Raw genomic sequence first — 22,821 nt, 5'->3', positions numbered from 1 at the left:
TTTAAGTCAACCCACCCCGGAAAGTACGGAACTACTCGTTCGTGAAGTTTGGCACTACTGCTATCGCGTACGGCGTAGGCAGAGCTTACTGCAGAGGGTGAAGCATGACCATATGACTGCGCAATGAAATTTTTTATCCTATAGAGAAGGCAACTTACCCACTCATTTGTAACAATAAGTAGCGTAGCTCTAGATGAGCAGATGAATTCAGATTGCTAGTCAAGAGAAACAAATTATCCTGAGAAGACATCGCTTTGTTAGCAACTCAGGCAAGTGAAACTTGTAGCATAACTTGTAAATTGTAACCAGACGCAACGTTTTCGAAACAAATCGCATCAACTGCCATTAAGCTCACTATCAGCTGCGAGGATACCGTTATTCGCCAGAAATCACCATTGTATTATTCCAACTATTTCCTTGCTCAAAATGCTTAAATAACGTTAGAAATACGTCGTGTTTGGTATCAATCTTTAATGAATTACGTGCACATCACTAATATATCAATATAATAAAAGCGTCTGGTAGCGCAACTGGTAGAGCACCTGGCCGGCAACCAGGAAGTTCTGGGTTCGAGTCCCAGTCAGGCCGCATTTTTACCCTCTGATTTCTGGCTTTTTCCCATCTACCACAGCACCGTTGTCCTCGTCCATTTTCTATTCCATGTTCCTATCCCTTTCTTTCCTTACCTGTGAATTTATTTGTATGTTTGCGCTTAAGGCGCCGTGTGAATGAATGAAGTAGTGTATCGGTCATATTGGCTTATTTCACTTGGGCTCTGCGTGCCCCGAAACGCATGTTCCTGTCTCTTTCCTGCTATCGTGTGAGTGTGTACCTTTCCTTTCATCCTTGTGTCCTCGTCTATTCCTTCCGTTGGTGAGTGGTGAGCTGCCCCAGTGCCATCTATTGGTTACTCTTGTGGGCCATAGCAAAGGGAGTTTCCTGTGTATAAACCCCCGCCGAAATCATGGTAAATCTAAGCATCCTGGTAGCGCAACTGGTAGAGCACCTGGCCGGCAACCAGGAGGTTCTGGGTTCGAGTCCCAGTCAGGCCGCATTTTTACCCTCTGATTTCTGGCTTTTTCCCATCTACCACAGCACCGTTGTCCTCGTCCATTTTCTATTCCATGTTCCTATCCCTTTCTTTCCTTACCTGTGAATTTATTTGTATGTTTGCGCTTAAGGCGCCGTTTGAATGAATGAAGTAATATAATAAAAGTATAATACCAATTGCCGAAATTCATTTTTAGATACCTTTTGGGCTAATTGGTGATTCATGCAGCAGTTGACCTCCACCTTTGAAGCGAGTTGGCTAAAAATAAGTCAGCGGTCGAGAGAGGGGGAGGCGTGAAAAAGGTTTCTTTTGTTCTCGAGTAACTTAACTTGATATTTTCTTTCGAAGCTAAGGTCGTCGTAATACGATCCCTGCTTGAGCTGGGACCTTTTTTTTATTTCAGAGAAGAAGAGAGCTTCAACTGGGGGGGGACGCGAGTGCTGAATGGAGGGAGATACCGGATCTTGGGAAATGCGCTAATGCCACGGCACTCTGCTTCTCCCTATCGCATTTCAATCTCCTGGGGAAGATTCAAACTATGTGTCTGTTGTTATTAGCCATAAATAACACGTTGTAAACACTTCATCTCATTTTTATCAAACGATGAATGCGGGAAAATTATTCGACGGGACCGCGATCTCCAAATGATCAATGCGGGAAAACGAATCTTCAGGGAACGATAGATGCGGGAAAAAATTACAATGTCTTTATGGAACTTAATTTGGGACCAGGAGCGGCAAACGATGAATGCGGGAAAACGATGAATGCGGGAACGATAAATCGGGGTTCCACTGTACTTCACGTTTTGCCATTTTTATCCCAATTCATGGTAAATTCATTACATTTTTATCTTTTAAATCATATGTCTCAATAATTGGAATTTTTTCAATGGTTCAACCTCTTTTCCATCACAATGTAAAGCTTCAATGTTTTTTATCATTTCTATTGCAGTATTTAAAATATTAGACAGTGATTATTCTTTAATATTATCCTGGCATTAAAAGAAATTTCATTTCAGTAAACTGCTGTCAGATAAAGTATGGTTATTATTTTAAAAAATCCAAATATTAAATGTGAACTTTTGTGTGAATTTAGAAAATCAAATATCCTGGCAATACTTATTGAATCAATATTAGCATTACTATAACAATTTTTAAGCAGTAATCAACTGTATGACACATAGCAGATCCAGTTGAAGAAACTATTAATAAAATCTAAAGACATTTTGAAGTAAATTTTCCTCTGTTGTTTCTCCTGAAAATGCAGCATCCCCTCACACTGGAGTTCAATTCCAAGATGGCGGCGGAGATGGTTTCGCACAGTTGCACGTCGTGCAATTTAAGTCTCGAGGTCGCGGATAAAGTCATTCCGTGTGACGTCTGTGATAATATTTATCACCATAAATGTTCTGGCTTGAACGAAATATGTTTGCGCATACTAAGTGACCACGTGTTCATTAGCTGGAAGTGTTTTTCCTGCCGTTATCTGAAGCACCGGCTTGCCAACATGGCGTCCGACATTGATGATCTGAAATCGGAGTTTAAAGCTCTGAAGCTCGAGCTTTCGACCCATAAGAACCCGACTATTCCTAAAAAAGTCAGTTTCACGGATGCTATTTCGGCCAATCTCGTTCCCGAGATGAGAAAGTCGAAAGACACCACGCAACAAGTCGCAATTCCAATTAGTGAAGTGACATTGCAGAATCAACCTGTGGATTCATCAAAAATTAATGGCGGGTCAGTTGCCAAACCTGATGCACCTCCTCGACATCCGCCTCGGATAAATGAATCTTGTGATACCCCGAGTGCTAAGTTCAGCGGCGGGAAAAATGTGTCCGTGAATGTGAGCCGTCCGGGTGTTCCTGCTGACAAGCGGGCTGACAGCGAAACCGACGCTGACGGCTTCACGAAAATTACGCATAAGCGTAAATCCAAAAGAAAGAGCACCATTTTTGGATCAAATACAGTGGTCAGTGATGAGTGTTCCTTTTCTGGAGTGCCCCGACGCGTAAACATATACGTCGGGAATGTGAACAAATCAACCACATCGGAGGTAATAGGGAATTACCTTAGAAGAAAGTTTCCCTCTAGCGATTTCGAGTGCTCCACTTTAAACTGCGGCAGAATATATAATTCTTTCGTGGTTACCGCCCCCATGAAACTTGTGAACGTCCTCCTCAAGAGTAATACATGGCCGGACAATGTCTCTATAGGCAAGTACTTTCCCCCCAAAAAGCCACTAGTGAGCCAACAGCCTGATGTGCCCCCGGTTGTCTCCAAATCAGATTTAAGTGCCACGAGTGTCGAATCTCTACCCCTTATCTCCAAATCAGAATTAAGTGCCACGAGTGTCGAATATCTACCCCTTAATGGCATCAATAGCAATCAAACTGACTCCTCTGAGGGTTCAACTGCTACACCAGGCAGCTCCTGACTAGGAGTTTCAAACCTAAACAAGTGTCGTCACCAAGGTTACAGTGAATGTAGGGAGATAAATGGAACAGTGAAGTTTTTCTTCGTCAACATTCAGTGTATTAGGAATAAATACCTTGAACTTGAATTACTGATGAGTGAGCTAGGGATTGATGTTTTGGCACTAGCTGAACACTGGTTACGCCAGGAGGAAATATCTTCATTTGCCATCGAAGGCCTAAACCTAATCTCCTCTTTCTGTAGACAACAGCACAAATGTGGTGGTGTTGCTCTGTATTGTCATCCAAAGATAAATATGATCTGTCTGAACTTGGACGGTTCAGTGGAATCAATTTGTGAGTGCTCTGGTGCTTTACTCAAAGTGAGAAACCAAACTTTTGCAATTTTATCCATTTATCGGCCTCCTGGAGGAAATTTTAGCATTTTTTTAAATACTATAAATGATGTTCTTGTGTCCCTACTGGCCAGAAGTCTGAATGGTATAATAATATTCGGTGATTTAAACGTTGATTTTCTAAAAGATTCCACTATGAAGAGTGACCTCATGGATTTGCTTTCCTCCTTTGGGCTACAGGTTGTAAATTCAGAACCTACCAGAGTTACTGCAAATTGTCAGTCCCTCATTGATTATTTCATCACAAACATCCCAGCCTCTGAGCTACAATTTGAAACTATAAATACTGGCCTGTCTGACCACTTTGGCCTCTGTGTGCATGTTGATTTTGACACTCTTATCCCCAAGCCTCCCAATTGTTCTATCTCTCATTCATCTTCCCCCTACTCCAGCAGCTTCTACAAAAGATATATTACCGAGCAGAATATAGCAACTTTCCAAGAAACATTATATTCACATGATTGGTCTGAAATGTATAGTTTGATGTCCTTTGATGATAGTTTTCAGTATTTCTATTCTACTTTTCAACATTACTTCGACATTTGTTTTCCTTTAGTCCTGAAGAAGGTGAAAAATCCTTTACTTTCCAAGCGTAAAAAGTCATGGATTACTGATGAAATTAGACGTCTGTCAAGTGAGATGAAGGAGGCTGCCATTCACTACAAACATAAAACTGAAGTGTCAGATCGATTAGAGTACTTGGCGCTTAAGAAAAGATACCGTAAAATTCTTCAAACAGCAAAAAAATCCTTCAACAATCAAAGAATAGTAAATGCTGACAATAAATCAAAAGAAATTTGGAAAATCATCAAAGAATCCAAAGCTCACCACAATCAACATTGCATCCTTCAATTACAAGACTCTAAAGGGGAACTGATCTCTGATTATACTACCATGTCATCCAATCTCAATGATTTTTTCCTGTCTCAGTCGGATCCCACAATCCCATGCAATTCCCCTAACTACTCTGTAACCCAATCGCCAAGCAACTCGTTGTACCTGCTTCCTTGTACTGAATCTGAACTGACCAATATTGTTAACAAATTGCCTAATAAAAATAGTCATGGATTAGATGGTATCCCCGGGAGAGTTGTAAAAAGATCTATCCTTGTCATTAAGGATCAAGTCCTATTCCTCATTAATGAATCTTTAAGGCTGGGAGTTTTCCCTGACTCTCTGAAGACTGCCAAAGTTGTTCCTCTCTACAAAGGCAAAGGAAGCAAACAGGATATGAATTCATACCGTCCGATTTCCTTGTTAAACCAGCTCAGTAAAATTTTTGAGAAGGTCTTTTACAACCGTCTGGTATCATACCTTGAGTCATTTAGTCTCTTGTCCCCTTCTCAGAATGGGTTCAGAAAATCTAAATCCACATCCACAGCTACCTATGAAGTGGTGACCCACATACTTTCAAATCTGGACAAAAGAATGGAGACTCTGGGTCTTTTCTTTGACTTTTCTAAAGCCTTTGATCTTGTCAATCACCAACTACTCCTACTAAAACTGGGTTTTTATGGTATACGAGGTACTCCTTATAAGTGGATTGAATCGTATCTGAGTGGACGTCACCAACATGTTGTATTATACAAAAATGGCACTCAGTTTATCTCTCCTGGTAAAGAAGTCCTACTAGGTGTGCCACAGGGCTCTGTCTTGGGTCCTGTTCTGTTTTTGCTGTATATAAATGATCTACCAGGTACTCTTAAATCTGTCACAGGTGTCAAACCTATACTCTATGCTGACGATACTAATGTTATTGTATCTGCCCCATCATTGAATAGCTTGTCCCTTACAGCAGTCACTGCCACTAAACTCCTATATGAATGGTGTCAAAATAATTTTCTTAAATTGAACCTTGAAAAGTCTGGCCTTATTCATTTTTGTAACAAAAATAAAGAATCCGAAGCAATACCAATTGTTGTAGAGGGGAAACAACTCCCACAAATTTCCAGTTCAAAGTTCCTCGGAGTTATCCTGAACAAAAATATGACATGGGTAGAGCACATCAGCAAATTGCGCAGCAAGCTCAGTTCAACATGCTTTCTCATAAGAAGCATCAGGAACACGGTAAATAATGATGTCTTATTGTCCATTTACTATAGTGAATTTTACTCGCACATTATTTTCAGTATCCTGTTTTGGGGTTCCTCTCCCCATTCTACTGAAATCTTTAAAATTCAGAAGCGAATTATAAGGCTGATGTGCAATGCCCCCTATGATTCACCTTGTCGTCCCTTGTTCAAGAAACTGGACATATTACCACTACCATGTGTGTATATTTTTCATTTACTTGCTTACACAAAAAGAAATCTATTTCATTACATTAAGAACCGTGATGTCCACCATCATTCCACGAGGCAAATTGACCAGCTGCATGTTTCGTATGTGCGCACCAAGAATACCAGCGCTGGTCCAAATTGTATGGGCCTTCAACTCTACAATAAATTGCCACCTGAACTAAAGGCACCATCAAGTGTCACTACTTTTAAGACCAACCTACTTAAATATTTGAAATTAAGAATGTATTATTCTGTAGATGAATTCTTAAACAAATTTTGATGTATCCTGCATCATTGTATATTTGTATTTATTGTATATATATTTTTTTATCTTGACGTGTCCTATATCCAGTGCACCCCTTGTACTTCTAGATCTCTGGACAAATAAACATTATTATTATTATTATTATTATGGTGCCCACGTATCTCGGATTTATCAAAATGAAGGATTATGCTAAGGAAACTTTGATAGTGCTGGGACAAGTATTTAATGATATTATTTATCTTTAAAGTTTACCACTGTTACAATTAGTAGTCCAACAAATTGTACAAGATCATCAACTCACGTGATAACAGCTATTTGGTCCACTATCTCAATGGACCCAAGTCGTCTTGAGATTTCGTGCAGCATTTTTTCTCCCTGGAAACCAGACCCTCGCCCATCCACTTGTGCATAAATGAAATTCCGACGACTTGCAAGGTAGGTACCCCAGTCAATACCCCACTGCTCTGAAACAAGTTGTGATCCAGGAGCACCATAGCTGTAAAAGCGCAGAGGTTGTTAAAAAAATGCTTCTTCACTAGGAACATTAACATGAGAAGGAATAAAATTTGGTCTGTTTGTGACACTTACACTTGAAGCACCAAGGGGAATGTCATTTCCTCATATTCCCTCAGTCCTGGAGGCAGATGAAGGCGCACCTGGGCATGATATCCATTTTCTACCTCCACTTGGAATGTCTTCACCTGAGAGGACAAAAATATATCAAGAACAATGCTTCGAGTAGTTACCTTAAGAATGCATCAATCATTGGAGTGAAAGGCATAATATGTGCACTATTTCAAGGGGATATAAATAAAAAATTCAAGATTTCTAAAAGAAATTTTGGATGAATTGTGTGAAAAACAGATTAATATGAGAAAAGTATTACAAAATAGGTAATCTCCAGCATAAACAAGATGGAAAATTTAAAAAAAAAGCGAGACTACCAATTTCATAGGTCTTCTTCTGGTCATGTTTTTAAGTGCATCAATCGAAGCACAATTGAACTATAGTTCCTAAATGTGAATCACAATCAGTGGTGCCAACGGCTTTGCCCTCCATTATGATAAAATTGACATAGGTATATATCCATCAGTGATGCATTTCCAGCAATAGCCCAAACTCCTAGAACATTAGAATTTCTTCTGTAATAATCATTCTATTTTAGAGAATTCATATCCATAGTTTGGGTAATGGTTTTCATATCTATTTATCGGAAGTACATAATAACCTTCCTTTAATTTTTACGTTCTCCCTCTTGCAGAAATGTACCATGACCAGCAATGATGAATGGAGAATAGTTACTGATTTTGTGCTCACATGCTTAGCAAACCTAAGTAGTTAAAATTTTTTATAGTCCTATATGTATTCCCTAATATGGGATTCAAGTTCAAACATTTGTATGGTAGTAGTGTTTTTATCAGACTACAACATGCTTTCTTATGGCCTTTTAACATTAATTTCCTCAACACATTCACTATGCTGAGACCCACCAGTAGTGCACAGCCAAGTTCCTCCCAGTGCTACAGCAAATTTACTGTTTTTCTTCATTTTGCCTCTTTTGCTTTTTAGCAAAAGGAGAAGTTTGAGACTTAAAAACTTATACTATATGTGGTAACCTATCTGGTGCAATCGGAATTTAACAGTTACCCACCAGTTGGCCACATTCTTGCCAGGCTGGGTGGCACCATACAAAATCGCAAACTGGCCCAAAACTTTTGATCAGAGAAAACCTGCCAGCATGCAATTTTGTGTGAAAAGAATATGTCAGACATGCTACACTATCCCACCCCTTGATGTGTCTTAAGAATGTAGTTTTACAATTAAAGTTGAAGAAAATAAGATTGATGCCACCAGGGTGGCTACGCTGGACACTGGCCTTAGCCTAATGCTCAGTTTGCCAAAGCCCAGAAATTAGCAATCCCAACAGTGGGCTCATGCCATATTCTTGAGGCACTGCCCTGGGAGGGCCTCTGAGTGAATAGCCTGTAGTGTAGTCCCTAGCTGGAGTGGGCCTGAGCTCATGTTCCTTATCTTCCCCTCTAACTGCTCCCATCCAGAGAAGGCCACAAAGAGTGGCACTATCTCCAGGTAGTGGCCAGAAGATGAGCCTGTGGTGGGCCAAACTGCACAGAAGGAAGAACTTTCCATTCTATTCGGGTTTCTTCACCGCGTTTGTTGTATTTTGAAGACAACAGTTTCGCCGGCATTACAGTCGGCGTCTTCAGGTCGAAGGTAAAATTTTTGGAAAATTTCATTCCGCCTTTTATAGGCATAAAATTTTCCGCCTTATATAGGCGGCGGCGGTTGCTGATCCGCTGCTGCTCTCTCATTGGCTGGTTGTCCATCTCCCATTGTTGGTGGTCGGAGAATCCTCTTCCATGCAGTATGCAAGCTGTAGCCTTGATCTCTGTTGAAATTTGCGGGCGTTTTCGCTATCTCAATAGCCTCTCTGATCAAGCGAGGGAAGTATTTATTCTCTTTAGCTATTGTCCTGGCGTCTTCAAAGAGGATGTTATGCCCAGGTTCACTCCAAGCATGCTCAGATATGGCTGACGCCGACTGTAATGCCGGCGAAACTGTTTTCTCCAAAATACAACAAACGCGGTGAAGAAACCCGAATAGAATGGAAAGTTCATCTAACCAACGCCGCGAAAATCTTCGAACCTGCACAGAAGGAAGTATACTCATGACCCACTGATGTCTAAACCTGGGAAGGGAGATTCATTTCTGCTGCAAATGTGTTAACACGGTGCGTACCGGGGTATTCAGATTCCTAGGAATGCCGATTCTGGGTGGAGGTGTTGAGATTGGAAATATGTCCCTATTAGGGCGTAATGCCTAAGCTAATTTTTAGAATATAACTTTACCCAATCAACAAATGTTATGATGCATCAATTCATTATGAATAATGAACAACAACTGAAAACATACTAACAAATACGTGCTGTATGCTTTAAAATTGTTTAGGTTGACACGCCTAAATCACGAGAATCTTTGTCATCCGTCCGAAGCATTTGGGAAAAAATAACAAGAATTCTCGCCATCCGTACGCAACGTGTTAATGTGACTCTTTTTTAGGATGTGTGTCTCATGTTAAGTGGAGATTACCTGTATTCTATCTAACATATGAGAAGCCTGGGCGAACCACCATCATCATCTCATTGTACAGAAATGTTTGATCTCATCACAAGGGTGAATACAAATTTTGGTGGAGCACTCACCTGCGGCATGGCCATTGCACTCAGATGTTCCCTCAGTCTGTCATGGGAATCAAGGATAGCAATCCGTGCCTCATAAGCATTTGTGGGTGGCTGCTGGGAGCTGTTTGAGCTACTCCCAGCCCCAGAAGACACAGAGTTGGATGAATGTGACTCCCCGCTGCCTGTCATGACGATGGCACCGGCGTCAACGAGGGTGATTACTGGTGGATCCGGGCCAAGGCACTCGTGCACAAAATATCGTGCATTTGGGCTGAAGATGGCACTAGTGAAGAGACAGGGTGGTTGTGGGCCATTGGTTGGCAGCTGCGAAGGCTGCTCACCATTGGTGGGTGCTGGGGAACCGTCCTCGGTCCAGTTGGACACCCTTCGGGCATCACAGCCACCACAAGTCAGGCACTCGTTCACCCGCGGGGATGTTCCATTCAGATCACCCACTCGATAAAGGTGGCGCTGACCTGGTCTCCTTTCAGGCGCAGCGATGAAGTATCTACATGAACATAGGAAAAAATTGAAATAAGTTGAGGCTATTAGAGGTACTGGAGTGAAAATATAGTCCAAATTTTTAGTGGTATATGGTCCTGATAAATGTTTTTCAGTAAGTAGCCAAATCAAGCTCTACATTATAGAGAACTTGCCCATCAAAATGTTGGCAATAAAGAAGAGCTACTAAGAATAATAATCTGGCTGCTAAGCTGACCAAAGTTAACACTGAAGTTAAATAGCAATACGTGCATGATGCTTGAGTGGTGCTTGGGTATTGGGCTTGCTGTATCTCCCCTTAACATGTTTTAAATTTTGTTGTTTTGGAGGGTCTGACTGTCAAAATTGTATATGTATTATGTTGGCATACATGCTCCCTATGTCTCCCCAGAAAATTTTCAGCTATGTTCATTGTTTACTTTGTCCGTAAGTGCTGCTAAGGTTTAGATATGTTTTTTATGAGCTCAGTGATTTTTGTTTGTTTAAAGAAAAAGATAAAAGTATGATTGCAAAGCAAAGAATGATCTGCAACTAAAATGTCACAAAGTGTTTGAGATGTTAACAAAAGTGTATGGTGAGTCTGCAATGAGTAAAACAAGAATTTACAAGTGGTATAAGCAGGGGCCATCTGGGATGATTGGGGGCCCTCAGCTGGGCCTCATAATAAGGATTCAGGGGTCCTCTCCAGGAAAATATTAGGAAATTGCATGCCCGTAAGTGGATTTTTACGCTATTCTGGCTGGTAAAAACCAGAGAAAAGTTAATAAAAAAATCTCTAAAATAACTTTTTCCGGTAGCCCTTTCAAAAAAGCATCATGTTCTATTTTTATCTTCTAACACTCTTATTTTATTTCTTTTTCATATAATATTTTTGCACTGAGTATGTGTGTAAACAAACTGATGAAAATGTAGAATTTTATAATGGCAAAAAAACTTTGGTTCTAATAATCAGTCTTTTTTTATTACTCATTTCCTACATGCTTCACGATAGGCACAAACATTGTGGGGGCCCACTAAGCTTGGGGTCCTCGGTAATTACCGAACTGGCCAGACCGACCCTGGGTATAAGCGTTTCTACAATGGCTGTGAAGACTTTGAAGATGACAATTGCCCTAGCACATCAACAACCGAAGAAAAAATGGAAAAAGAAAAAAGAAATGGTTATGGAAATCCAATCTAATGAATATCTGATGACAAATACTTTGAAGGCAAAAACATAAATGTAGAAAAATAAATAAATATTTTTTTTAAAAAACTAAAGTTTACGTTATTTTTTGAGCACGCCTAGTACATTCTGTAATTTTCCTGATGCCTTATTTAATTTGAAAAGTATGATAATGTGACAGGAGATATTTTGCTCCAACTATGGACATGGGGAAACAGCGGATGTTTTTTCCTTGCAAATCTTTCCTGCGGAACCTATCGCTCATGAGAAGAGCAAAGAGATGTTGTCCTGTGAATTGCATAAATTGCAGGATATGTATGTGATAGTATATAGCATACATTGCAGGATATGATGTGCATGTTGTGTTGCATACTCATAAGGATGCGAACACCTCTCATTCTGAGAAGGTATTTCATGGTGATGCACATCATAAAAAGGCCAATTTAAATTATGTTGAGTATAACAGTGGGAAAAGATTAAATAATATATTAGATTTGTAATCATGCTTACGTTAACCCCTTGAAATGCAGTAATAGGTTTCTGTTTTGAGTTTTCTGAAAAATGCAAGGTATCTAACAATTGATCCAAATTACTGAAAGATTTTCTCTTGAAAGAAAAATTGTAATCTTGGGTGTACAGTCAATGAAACAAAATTTTTTGACGTCATTTGAAGAATTTATCGAGATCAGTAAAACTCAATGCGAACTAAGTGGGAGTGATTATAATTAAATATAAGAAGAAAATATAAGAATTAGTAAAATTCTAGCTGTGAAAATTGTTCTAATTCTTCTCCATAATATTTCACCCTTAAAGATTTTGATGCTGATTTTGATAAATGTTAAGCTTGTGAAAAACAACATACGGTGTTACATGTAGTTAAATTATATCCATGGAAATGTCATAATGGTGACATGCTGAAAGAAATACTGGCTGTCCCTGACTTTCACTCACAATGCATTCCTGAAAACGCGTATGAAATTCAAACCATTGAGTTCCATACTAATTTGAGGTTATGTTCCAAAAGAGAGAAATACACTCTCTAAAACCTTATTTTTTACAAGGATTTCATTTTTATAAACTAATTTTTAGAAATATGTTAATAAAATTCCTCACATCATGTAATTTCTTTCAAAAATATGCAGAAAATGTAAATAAAAGTTAACCCCTCAAGCGTGACTTTAAATGCCCGTGGTCGTTCTCTCAGAGTGTGCGACACAGCGTTTGTGCCGTCCGATTGCCATGCCTCAAGCATGCGCGACACACCCTATGCGTCTGAATGTTTCATTAGGTATTCCTATCTCTTAAGCTTCCATAAATGTACTTTTAGTGAGTATATAAGTGAGACACATCTGCCTGCTATCATTCTGTGCCCCTGTGTGGTCTGTGTTTGCGTTCTCGTATTTTTTAGAATATTTTTTTCTAGCTGATGTCAGGAAAGAAACGCTTCCTCTAGGGTCAGCGTCTGGTGAATGCTAATGAAAGATATCCTTCCACTCAAGCTCTGGTTATGTGCTTTCTTAGCGATTGTGTGTGACGTGTGGGGATGCTGAATGCTTTTGTCTCTGGTTCATTATCATCTGCTTCTCTGCCCCATTGTTTCCTTTCTCTTTTGTCGAGGCAATGATAGTGAAGGCATAGTCAGTCCAGGCATTGTCACTCAACGCCTCTCGGAGCCTCGAAGACCGGCCAGCATCCCCGCATCTTGGTATCTTATTTACGACGTTTGAGGCTAAGGGTTGGAGTGTTTTCGCCCCTATGCTTGCTTTGGTGATTTTTTTTATTTTTTTTTCGGCCTTGAATCCACTCCATATCTGTACCCCTCTTTAGTTGACCATGGCTTCTAGCCGCGTGAGTTGTGCGATGAGCAAGTGCTTGATGCTTTGGAAGAAGAGAGCGCAGGATGCTCAGATACTACTTCGGAAATTTCAATTGGATACTCTCTGGATTCCAGTTCCGAAGAGAGCGAAGGACCTTCTCATTTTTCTGTGAATCTTCAAGAAAATAATTGGCAAGAGATCGACAGAGCTGACCCTCCTCAACCTTTTGCGTGTGAATTAGTGGGAAAACAAATATTGCCTGTTCCGTGTATAGATGATCCCTTGGCATATTTTGAATTATTTTTTGATGATGAAATAATTTCAATTATAGTGACTGAGACAAACCGCTACGCTTTAGTTTCTTGCTCGTGAGAAAGAGAAAATTACGAAACAAAAAAGTCGCGCTTCCAAAAGTGGGTCCCCACAACTCTGGGGGAAATAAGGGTGTATTTAGGTTTACTGATGTTGATGGGAATAATTCAGAAACCAAGCCTCAGAATGTATTTTAGCAGAAAGCATTTATTAGAGACTCCATTTTTTCCCAATGTAATGAGTGAGCAAAGATTGTCATTGCTCACCAAATTTCTCCATTTTGTAGATAATACCGATGAGGAATTTGTAAAAAAGGATCCAAAACTGTATAAAATTTTACCAATTAGTGAATATTTGAAAAATAAGTTCCAAAAAGTGTATATCTATACCCGGTAAGGAAATCAGTGTAGATGAGTCTTTGTTGTTGTGGAAAGGTAGACTGTCGTGGAATCAGTATATTCCCATGAAAGCTTCCCGGTTTGGGATAAAATTATTTGAACTTTGTGACTCCGCAGGGTATTTATGGAATTTTATTATTTACTGTGGCTCAGGGACAAAATTGGGCTGTGAAATCACAAAGGACAAAGATCTTTTTTCAACTAAAGTTGTTCTAAGTTTGTGTGAGAAACTATTAGACTCTGGTAGATGTGTTTATATGGACAATTTTTACAGTAGTCCCGATCTTTTCCATAGGTTAGTTCAGAGGACAACAGATGCTGTTGGAACCGTGAAAATCACACGTAAAGGTATGCCAGTAAACCTCAAAAAGTTGTTAGTGCAAAGTGTGGGAAATTGGTTGCTTTGAAGTGGAAGGATAAACGCGATGTTGCATTGCTGACTACAAAGCATTCAGACCAAATGCAACCCGTAAGTCGAAAGGGCGGGCTAGAATGTAAAAACAAACCTATGTGTGTAACAGAATATAATAAATATATGGGGGGTGTTTGGTTGTGAATTTCCCAGAAAAAGTCGAGCCTCGCCACCTGTTGGCGATACCACCAATTGTCGGGTTTTCGTTTTGGTTTTGTTTTTGGTTTGTCACTCCGAGAATGGGAGTGAATAGGCAGTCGTCCAGTGAACTTCGCAAGCGTATGAGCAACCCCAGGAGAAGGAGCCATGTCGTGCCCCCGACGGGAACAACAGCAGCGGTGAGTGGTATGCCATCGGCCCGGCTCGACTTTGATTTAAACAATATACAGTCCACATTTAAATAATCACGTTCGGAAGTGATCATATGGTCCTTCGGGCCGGATTTGTCGTTGTAGAATCAGTGTTGGTGTTAGAATACTTTTGGTTTTCCCTTTTTTGGTTGGTTTTATTAGGGAACGTTGAAAATGCCAGCGATCGACGATGTAGAGTTTCGTATTGCATCTCTCTTAGCGAAGATGGGTCGTATTGATAATGTCGCTAAAGATTTCGAAAAGAATTCGAGTGATGTAAAAATGAGGAATTTATTACGAGCTATGACGGACCACGTGGATAGTCTTTTGGAGGAATTCAATGAGGGTATTTTGAAATTAGCCTCGTTGCACGCAAAACAGTCCCCTCCCGTCGAAAAGGACAAGGAATTACGTAAGTCTACGGAGGAGTTCGAGGCTATGTTTTTTAATACTAAGGCAATTCTTCTGACATATTTCCCAGATATAGAGCCACACTTAAGGTCAACGGGCCTTCTTGCGACCGGGGAAAGTAATTCAACTCATACCGTAGCTCTCCCAAAGCTCGATTTAGTCGCGTTTAATGGTGATTTAATGCAATGGCAGTCATTTTATGATGTATACCTATCTGCGGTTCATGAAAACCCATCCTTGAGTGACGTGCAGAAATTTTTGTATCTCAAATCTATTCTTAAGGGGGAAGCTCATTCGTATGTTTCGTCTTTACCTGTGTCCTCGGCAAATTACTCGGTCGCGTGGGAGAGTTTGAAAGCGCGCAATATGGACTCAAACAGGTTGACTAATGCCTATCTGGAGGCTTTGTTCGATATCAACCCGATCACCCGGGAAGGTCAAGCTATTCGCAAATTTTGCACATTAATTACTGAGTATGTTGGTGCGTTAAGCGCTGTGGGGCATAATGTCGAAAGTTGGTCGGTCCCAATGCTTTTTATGTTGCGCCGCAAACTCAATTCCGTGTTACGGGAGCGGTGGGAAAAGGTAGCGCTCAATGTTGGTGAGCCTTCCCTACAAACATTTTTTGATTTTTTAAGTGAGGAAGCCAAGATTTTGGAAGCAGCTTCATCGTTTCATTCAGATACTGGTCTGAATAAAAGGCCCCATAAGCCAATGCAATCTTTAAGAAAGTCTACTAGTATGGTTGTTAATACTGATAGGCAAAGGGTCCAGAAATCGTGCCCAACTTGTTCGTTGCCGCATTCTTTGGAAAAATGCAGGAAGTTTTTGAAATTGTCAGTGGGATCTCGGCTAAGATTAGTTAAGGCTAAAGGGTGTTGTTTAGTTTGTTTCAGCCAAGACCATCATTTAAAAGATTGTGAATTCAAAATGCCATGCCCTAAGTGTAAATTGCCTCACAATGAATTAATTTGTTTTGCCAATCGTGAGGGTTCATGTTCGAAATTAGATAAAGATAATACTGCGGTAGAGCAGAAGCAGCAAAACCCTCAATCAGTGAGCGCAGACCCAGATGAGACGAAAGAAAATCCAGTTCGAGAGGTGTCTTCTTTCCAAACGTGCACTCATCGGTTGGGGTCTGTCGTGATGCTTGCGACTGCCAGGGCGATCGTATTGGATATTGATGGCAATAGCCGCGTAATTAAACTCTTGCTTGACACTGCAAGTCAGGGAACCTTTATCACGGAATCTTGCGTTCGAAAGCTACGGTTGAATTCCAATAAAATTAGAACTCCTATTTTTGGGTTCGGAAATAATAATTCCGTGATATCGTCTGGAATTGTCAGTTTGAAAATGAAACCTTTGTCTGAAAGCACGTTGAAATTGGAAGTCAAAGCTATGGTGGTTCCTCATATTGCTCAATGCCCAAAATTATCGGTCTTTAATAGATCATGGCCTCATATAAAGGGGTTGAAACTTGCGGACCCGAGCTATTACGATGAGGAAGAAATAGACGTATTATTGGGGGCAGAATGGTTTGCACGCGTGGTAGTTAACGCGCCGATAATTGGTCCTCCAGGGACACCAGATATTTTGCCAACTGTTTTTGGCCATTGCCTAATGGGGAAAATTGAAAATAAAGTAAATCAAATCCGAGTGTTCTGCTCAACACTTGGTGATAATATTGAAGGTTTACTGCGAAAGTTCTGGGAGTCTGAGGAACCTCCTAAGAGATATCAGTGTAGTCCAGAAGATGATGCTTGCGAGCAGCATTATAAGAACAATATTTCTCGTGAATTGAAACAGTATGTTGTTCGTTTACCTTTTATCTCATCTACCCTTGAATTGGGACAAAGCCATGGTTCCGCGCTGCAAAGGTTCTATATGCTAGAACGCAGATTAACCAAAAACTCCGCTTTACGCTCGAAGTATAACGAATTTATGAAGGATTATTTTGAGCAAAGCCATATGATTGTGGCAACGAGTGTCCCATTGAGAACATCTTATTACATTCCGCACCATTGCATTTATCATTCAAAGGCGGAATTATCGCGATTTAGAGTGGTTTTTGATTGTTCTATGAAAACCACTAATGGCATATCATTGAATGATGTGTTGCATAAGGGTCCCAAATTACAAGTGGATCTAATCGACATTTTGATGCGCTTTCGATTGCATGAGGTTGTGGTGATCGCTGATATACGCCATATGTATAGAAATATTAAGCTACACCCGGCCGATTATGATATGCAACGAATATTTTGGAGATTTAGTCCCGAGGAAGAGCTCCAAGAATATTGCTTGACCACTGTGACTTATGGAATGAAATCAGCTCCATTTTTGGCAATTCGGACACTTCATCAGTTGGTATGCGATGAAGGCACAGAATTTCCACTTGCATCTCGAATACTTAGAGAAAATACTTACATGGACGACATAGTTTCTTCAGTTCGAACCATTGACGAAGCATTAGTATTGCAGAGCCAATTAAAGAAGCTTTTAGATCGTGGAGGATTTGAGTTGCGCAAATGGTTGAGTAACCAGTTGGAACTGCTAGAGAGTGTACCCTCAGAATTTTGCATTCTGAAGCCAGAGTGTTTTACTTTTCAGCATGAAAACCAACCTGCCGCTGAAATTTTGGGTTTGGCATGGAATCCTAGGAAGGATAAATTTTCGTTTAAGTTTGAGGCTGGATTTGGTGTCATCACGAAAAGAACCATATTGTCGGAAGTCGCTCGCTTATTTGATCCACTTGGATTTATTAGCCCTGTCACATTTTATGGAAAATGGCTCATCCAGCACCTTTGGCATTGCGGACTTGAGTGGGATGACACTCCTCCCGAAGAAGTGGTTGTCAAATGGAAACAATTCCGACTTGAGTTACCACTCATTTAGAAATTTGAATTACGTCGTTGCTTGAAAGTAGACTCGGCAATCGACCTTCAGTTGCACGCCTTTGCGGATAGTTCGGAGAGGGGATATGCGGCGGTGGTTTATTTACGAATTGTGAATTCCGACAAGACGGTTGCCACGTCATTACTGATAGCTAAGTCTAAGGTGGCACCGACCAAGCGGATATCATTACCTCGATTAGAATTATTAGGTGTGGTTTTGGCTACTAACCTTATTGATTACGCAAGAGATATATTGCTCCCTCACTGCGTAATTTCTGATGTTGTCGTATGGAGTGATTCAATGGTTGCTCTTCAGTGGATCAAGTCATCTCCTCACCGCTGGAAATCATTTTTCGCAAACAGAGTCACTATGGTTCAAGAGAAATTATCTCCGAACAAATTTCGGTATGTTCCATCAGACTCTAACCCTAGTGACATAGCATCGAGAGGAGCCCTTCCTCGTCAATTGATCGAGGACGCAGGTTGGGTGACGGGCCCGTTATGGCTAAGTGAACAATCGGAGGCATGGCCGAGGGCTCCCAGCCTATCTCGCCAAACGGATCGTGATGCCCTTGAAGTGGAAGCTCGAACAATTAATCTCCATACGGCACTAGAGGAAAACACGCTGACTTGGTTGTTGATGTTTTCCTCATTTTCACGACTGAAGAGGATAGCAGCATATTTGCTGCGATTCATTCGTAATTGTAAGCACTCTACCGAGAAACATATTGGTTATCTCACTACTGGAGAGTTGGATCAGGCTGAGGTGCGGTTGGTGATCTTAGTGCAGCGAATTGAGTTTCAAAAGGAATTGGATTTACTACGGAAAGAAGAAGTGCCAAGTCGCTTAAGAAAATTGAACCCATTCATCGATGAGGAAGGTGTCTTAAGGGTTGGAGGCAGATTGAAGCATGCCAAAATTGCATTCAGCCAGAAACATCCAATGTTGCTTCCAAGTTCTCATCATTTAACGGCTTTGATTATCGATTATTATCATGAGACCTACCTAAACCCTGGGTCACTTCATTTGCACTGCCTTATCCAGTCGAAATTTTGGATCATTAATGCTAGAGACGTTGTTCGTCGAAGAATATTGCACTGCATTAAATGTTTTCGTGCAAACCCCAAACCGAAAGAGCAGTTTATGGGCAATCTACCGCCCTCTAGATTGAAAAAAATGAATGCTTTCAGCATATCGGGTGTTGACTATGGCGGGCCATTTGCTCTAAAAATGGCTAAAATCCGAAATTCTAAGATATTAAATGGATATATTTGCTTGTTCGTTTGCTTTGCAACAAAGGCAATACATTTAGAGCTTGTTTCGGATTTAAGCACAGACTGCTTCATAGCCGCGCTAATGCGGTTTATCGCTCATAGAGGCGCTGTGACAGAAATCCATAGTGATAATGGTACTAATTTTGTAGGGGCACAGAGAAGGATGGCGAATTGGAGGAAAGTAACGTCATCAACTGACTTCAATGACAGAGCCGAACGATATCTGGGTGGAAGAGGAATCACATGGAAATCCATACCACCGGGCAGTCCTCATATGGGAGGACTATGGGAAGCCGGGGTAAAATCGGTGAAAAGGCATTTGGGAGCATCACTCGGCGGTCAAGTGCTGACGTACGAAGAATTTTACACGGTGTTAGTACAGGTAGAAGCTGTATTAAACTCAAGGCCTATTACTCCAGTTAGTTCGGATCCTAACGATTTTGAGGCTTTAACTCCTGGCCACTTTCTCCTACAAGAACCAATTTACGCACTTCCTGAAGAACTGGAGCATGGTAATAGTGGATTGGGGAGACGATGGAGTTTGCTGCAACAAGTAGTAGGGACATTCTGGAAGCGATGGCAAAATGAGTACTTAATGACTCTGCAGCGGAGAGGAAAATGGACCTCAAAAAGTGGTAATATCAAGGAGGGTGACTTAGTTATATTGAAGGAACCGAATCGTAGCCCATGTAGGTGGAGACTTGGTCGAATAAACCGTTGCTTCTTAGGGACAGATGGCTTGGTTAGGGTTGCTGAGGTTAAAACCGAGCAGGGAGTGTTTAGACGGTCAGTAAAAGATTTGTGTCCATTACCTCTATCGGGTAATTAACGTTTGAGGTCAGGATTTCGTTTTGTTTTTTTTGTAATGTTAGGTTTAGTTCTGTAGTTGATAATTTAGTGTTTCGTATTTGTGAACCTTTCCGAGGGCTACCCATTCCTATTAAGTCTCCTTGATGGCCCCCTTGGAGTGAAGAATAAGCAATCCTTTCCTTTTTGTTTTGTCTTTCCCTGTCCTTACCCAAAGTTGAGGTTGGTTTAGTTAAAGTTGGAGTATATGATCACATTCGAAAGGTGAAGTAATATATGATTGTTTATCTATTCGATATTAATTTAATTGATAATTACTTTTGGTTTTTTTTTTTTTACTTTTTGCTTTGGAACGTTGTTCCAAGGGCGGGGGAATGTTTGGTTGTGAATTTCCCAGAAAAAGTCGAGCCTCGCCACCTGTTGGCGATACCACCAATTGTCGGGTTTTCGTTTTGGTTTTGTTTTTGGTTTGTCACTCCGAGAATGGGAGTGAATAGGCAGTCGTCCAGTGAACTTCGCAAGCGTATGAGCAACCCCAGGAGAAGGAGCCATGTCGCGCCCCAGACGGGAACAACAGCAGCGGTGAGTGGTATGCCATCGGCCCGGCTCGACTTTGATTTAAACAATATACAGTCCACATTTAAATAATCACGTTCGGAAGTGATCAGGGGGTGTAGATTTAAAAGATCAACTTTTAGAATCGTTCCTGCTGGAAAGAAAATGGACAAAAGTGTGGTGCAAGAAATTATTCAATCACTTAGTTAATACGGCTGTGTTGAACGCGTACATTTTATACCGTAAGGCTGGTAATAACAAAGATCACCTATCATTCAGAATGAGCTTAGTGAACAAAATAATTGCTAAGTATCACGAACAGAATTTAGAACAGCGCAAAGGACGGCACTCGGATATCGATACGGAATGTACGCAATTGACCGGGCAGCATTTTGTTCAACAAAACCCGAAAACTGAGACATTTAAGGTTGGAAGAAGAAAGTGTGTTGTGTGCACAAAAAACGGAAAGAGAAAAGAGACAAGATATAGATGCAAAAACTGCCCAGGAACCCTCACTCTGCTTAGAACCCTGTTTTGAGCAGTATCACACACAGGTCAACTATTAACCACCGGATAAGAGGAGCAGGGAAAAGTTAATGGGTCTGAAAATTGTAAGTACGTGTTCATAATTATAAAATTTAAACAATTATTTATATAATATATTTTTTGGATTTTTTTTTGCATAGTGATAAGATTCAAAAAAATATTTTACTTCATGTCTGCACAAAATCTGAAGTGCCTCTAAATTAAAGCACCCTGGGTGGTTTAAATGCCTACGATTAAAGCACCGTATAGGGACGGAATAGCAAGGACGCATATGCTGTGTCGCACATGCTTGAGGGGTTAAAAGAAAATGTAAAAAAACAAGAAATCCGGTGGGTACCAAGTGAAACTTCCTCTCGGGGTTTAAGTTGAGATTCCACTTTTTATATCCACTATAAATAAAAAGATATATCAAAAAGCATAAGAAAATGTAATTATTGAACCCTCACTCTGAATGCCTTTTAATTTTTTCATCAAAACTCCTCGGCAGGTAACATTTGAGATCGCGTATATTTCACATGTTATTCAAAAAAGACAGAAGGCAAACGGAATTTGGATGATATTTTGTGCAATATCCTTGCTAAAGGTGTATATAAATTAAACAGCACTCAAACAGAAAAACATAATTAGAAAGAAGAACTTACTAGTTTTATTGAAAGTTGTTTGATGATGTTTAGTCAAATTTTTTGAACTATCTCTCCAATGAAGGCTGAACTACAGCTTTCTTCTTCTTGTGATGTAGGAGCTTAAAGCAGGCAGTGGAAACGAGACACCTAGGGTGGGCTTGTGAGCTACACTCCTGGGGCAGGGATTCTAAGTGCTAGCTTTTTTCCTCTGCCCGCAGGAGGGGAAGGACAGGAAGGAACTAGGAAGGAGGCGCCGCCGCGATAGGAGCACGACGACGCCTCCTGGGAGGGGATAGGGAAGGAAGGGAGGGGACGAGGAATCCCGCACCATCACAGAGGCGGGCGGGTCCTACTACTAACAAAATCAAGCTTACGCAATTAATGTTCTAACAATCTTGGAGGACAATTCTATGAGGAAGAAGGATCCAACGATCAAATCGTTAGATAGCTTAAAGCAAGCAATGTCTCTCTCAAATAAATCACCTAGATTTTAGTCAACATCCAACAATTCCCTTGATTGCATACGTTCGTATTGTTCGCATAAACTGTGCCATGTGAAACAGTTGAATGTTAAGATGCGCAGTAAACATCGCGGGAATTAAAAGAAATAACATATCAATGTCCAAGAGTCTGAATTTAGCAAATGAAAGTCAAGTAAAAGGTGTCAATTTTTGAACATACGAAAGTGAGAATTGTACAAAAGTCGAGGACTGCCTGTAATGATCGATCGATTATGTATATATTATATAATGTATATGTATAAGTATATAAGTAGTTCAAGTCAATATCAATAAACATAGAAACGCAAAAAAAGAAACACTCACATGGGAAAATAAACTTGGGAGCTTTCGAAGCACATAGTGACTTCTTCATCAACCTGAGTAGGTAATCTCCATTCTTACTCAGGTTGATGAAGAAGTCACTACATCGAAAGCTCCCAAGTTTATTTTCCCATGTGAGTGTTTCTTTTTTTGTGTTTCTATGTTTATTGATATCGACTTGAACTATTTATATTACATGCTACGTGCATCTCATGTTTCCAAAACATTGTGTATAAATATACAAGTATATATAATATTTTATAAATAAATAAATAAATTATACTATATTATTACGAAATAATGATCAATGGGA

The 22,821-nt window shown here is 40.3% G+C and overlaps 1 protein-coding gene across 3 annotated transcripts in view; it reads right to left on the bottom strand.

Annotated features, from left to right (window-relative positions):
- Positions 1–22,821, bottom strand: part of LOC124156447 (inactive dipeptidyl peptidase 10-like) — a 643,784-nt gene that overhangs the window by 8,780 nt on the left and 612,183 nt on the right. For all 3 annotated transcript variants that reach the window (XM_046531006.1, XM_046531007.1, XM_046531008.1), the window contains exons 11-13: positions 9,643–10,129; positions 7,010–7,122; positions 6,723–6,917 (exon numbers count right to left, since the gene is read on the bottom strand). In XM_046531006.1, the coding sequence (XP_046386962.1) occupies positions 6,723–6,917; positions 7,010–7,122; positions 9,643–10,129 (795 nt within the window). The remainder of the gene's footprint in view (positions 1–6,722; positions 6,918–7,009; positions 7,123–9,642; positions 10,130–22,821) is intronic.

The sequence above is a fragment of the Ischnura elegans genome, chromosome 3, assembly GCF_921293095.1.
Source record: "Ischnura elegans chromosome 3, ioIscEleg1.1, whole genome shotgun sequence".
Classification (NCBI taxonomy): Eukaryota; Metazoa; Arthropoda; class Insecta; order Odonata; family Coenagrionidae; genus Ischnura; species Ischnura elegans.
The sequence above is the reverse complement of the archived record's forward strand: the minus strand, read 5'-3'. Positions and strand labels throughout refer to the sequence as shown.